This window comes from Fonticula alba, assembly GCF_000388065.1.
Source record: "Fonticula alba strain ATCC 38817 unplaced genomic scaffold supercont2.4, whole genome shotgun sequence".
Lineage (NCBI taxonomy): Eukaryota > Rotosphaerida > Fonticulaceae > Fonticula > Fonticula alba.
The window spans coordinates 1,169,677-1,172,575 of NW_009242974.1; the positions used below are offsets into that span (position 1 = coordinate 1,169,677).

At 64.0% G+C, this 2,899-nt stretch overlaps 1 protein-coding gene across 1 annotated transcript; it reads left to right on the plus strand.

Annotated features, from left to right (window-relative positions):
• H696_02788 (hypothetical protein) lies at positions 1–1,985 on the plus strand. Its single transcript, XM_009496687.1, has 2 exons — positions 1–1,131; positions 1,323–1,985. Exons 1-2 carry the CDS (start codon positions 74–76, stop codon positions 1,768–1,770), a joined length of 1,506 nt encoding a protein of 501 aa, XP_009494962.1. The 5' UTR covers positions 1–73; the 3' UTR covers positions 1,771–1,985.
• Positions 1,986–2,899: the final 914 nt, after the last annotated feature.

The following is a 2,899-nucleotide window of genomic DNA, read 5'->3' on the forward strand; positions in this document are numbered from 1 at the left end:
CCTCCCCGAGCGTGGTCCCCGCGTCCCTCCTCCGCCCGCTTGACGCGCCGCCTGTCGCGCCTCTCCCACCGGGATGTCCCTCTCCACCCTGACCACCCGTCCCCGGCGGACGGGCGTCAGCTCGCCAACCGATACCCCCTCGCTGAAGTCCCGCAGCGTGGAGACCCTGGCGGCGCCGGCGCCGGACGCCGCCACCGCCGCCGCGTCCACCGCCGCCGCCGCCGCCGACCAGCCCAAGTCCCTCTTCATGGCCTTCTACGAGAACGTCATCCACCGGACCGTGGCCCCGCTCTTCCTGATGCTGGCCACTCTGCTGTGGGTGCCCTTCTGCATTCACACGGTCACGCAGCTGGACGGGTCCTACGCGCGTCTCATTGAGTTCATCGCCTCCGAGGGCCTGGTCAACGCCTATCGCAAGTGCTACGTGGCCCCGGATGCCACCACCTATGGGATTCTGATTGTCTTTTCGGTCTTCCAGCTGGTGCTGATGTTCGCCCTTCCGGGTCGCCGTGTGGCCGGCCCCGAGTCCGAGGGCGGCTTCACCCCCATCTACCGGGCCAACGGTGTGGCCGCCTACCTGGTCACCTGCATCAGCCTGGTGGCGGTGCACTTCTCCGGGCTCTTCGACGTGTCGCGTGTGTATGACCAGCTGCCGCAGATCTTCTCCCTCACGGTCCCCGGCATCTTCGTCTTCTGCCTCCTGCTCTATGTCAAGGGCGCTCTGCTGCCCAGCAACCGCCATAGCTCGAAGCTGGCCCCCGGCGAGGACAACCCGGACTTCGGCCTGTCGGGCAACCCCATCCTGGACTTCTACGCCGGCACCGAGCTCTACCCCTACATCGGGCCGCTCAACCTGAAGTTCTACACCAACTGCCGCTGGGGCATGATGACCTGGCCGACTCTGATCATTGTGTATGCCATCAAGCAGTACACCATGCTCGGCCACCTGTCCAACCCGATGATCATGTCGGTCACCATCCAGCTGGTGTACCTGTTCAAGTTCTTCCACTGGGAGATGGGCTACATGGCCACCCTGGACATCATGCACGATCGCCTTGGCTACTACATCTGCTGGGGGATTTTCTGCCTGGTCCCTTCGCTGTACACCCTGTGCACCAACTACCTGGTCAAGTGCGTTCTCCCCTGCCTTTCATCGGATTGGCCGTGACCCTATGGCACCGGTGCTTGTGTCTCTCTCCCTCGCCGGCGTATATCTCTCTCTCTCTCTCTCTCTCTTGACTTACCTTCCTCTGTGTGCCTCTACCCTCCTCGGCCTCTCCAAACAAACGCACACGCACACACACACGCACACGCTCATCCAGCCACCCCTATGAGATCTCCAACCTCACCTGCTTCCTGGGCACCGTCTTCGGCATCTCCCTCGTCGCCCTCGAGTACCACATCGACATGGAGCGCGTGCACTTCCGCAACGCCAAGGGCAAGGACAAGATCTGGGGCCGCCTTCCGCGCCATGTGGTGGCCAAGTACATCGCCGCCGATGGCACCGAGCGCACTTCCCTCCTGCTGGCCGATGGCTTCTGGGGCCTCTCGCGTCACATCAACTACGCCTTTGAGATTGCCATGACCTTCGTCTGGACCGTCCCCTTCCAGTTCAACCACATCATGCCCTACTCGTATGTGATTTTCCTGACTGGTCTGCTGCTGCATCGCCTGTACCGCGATGAGGTTCGCTGCAGCCAGAAGTATGGCGAGCACTACGAGGAGTATCGCCGCCTGGTGCCCTACTACCTGATCCCCTACGTCTTCTAAGTGTGCGGGACCGTGTCTGTGCGCGAGAATGCGAGTGTGCGACGATCTCAAAGGCCGGCCGTGAGGCGGCGCCGCACCCCCGTCCACGAGGAGAGACGGCAAAAGAGGCATGTGCTTTTTGACGACGTCCAGACGTCGGGGAGCGTGCCGCGGCAAATGTGCAAGCGCGGGGCGTTTGCATCTTTGCCGCAGTGTGTCTCCCCCCCCCCCCCCCCTCCCTCCCCCATGGCATGCATATTCCTCCTGTCTCCCTTTCCTCTCCCCCCCCATCTCCAGTGTGGGCTCTTGATCTCCACCTCTCCGCTCCTGATGCCTGGAGTTTTTCTCGCCCCCGCCCCCCCCCTCCTCCCCCCCCTCCCCCCTTCTCCTCCGGCACGGCGCGCGTGTGCGATGGAGTGGGCCGGCGTCGCGTGTGTTTACGTGAATATGTCACCCCCTCCCCCCGCGAGAGAAAGCCTCCTGCCCCCAATAAACACCTAAATCCCTTACATGCGCCCAGCCAAACCAGCCTTCCTGCGTTGTTCTCCTGCATCCTGTCTGTGTTGCGCGTGTCATGGCCGGGGCGCTCCGAGTGGCAGGATGGGGGGAAAGCTACCTAGGCCAGGCGCCACAGAGAGGGGAGAGAGCGAGAGAGAGCGAGAGAGAGAGGGTGCAGAGCCCCTGTTCTCCTCTCCCCAGGCGGAGGGAGACAAGGCCCAAGCACGAGATTCCCCGGGTCTTAGTCGTGCATGGCGCCTTGCTGGCAGAGACAGCGAGATGGCGCAGGGCGGATCCTGAGAGAGGCTGTCATGCGGGTGGGTGACGCGGCGCAATTGTTCGACTGAGGAATGGTGCCAGAAGCCCAAGTAGTGGCGTCGTCGCCTCCGCCTGCGAGGGGGGGATGCGCGCGTGCGTGTGTTTGTGTGTGTGGACAGCAGGGCCGCTCTTCCCTGCCGGTACCCTGCCGGTTGGCTGCGGATCTCCCCGCGGATCCGGACTGGAACCGACCCCCAAGAGGGGGGGGGGGGGGGGGGAATTTTTCGCCCCCAAAAACTTCCCCCCCCCCCCCCCCCCCCTCAGTGACTGCTGTTGTGTGGTACGAGGACCCTGCCGTTGGCGGGGAAGGGAGGCAGCTCTCGCGTGCGCCCCC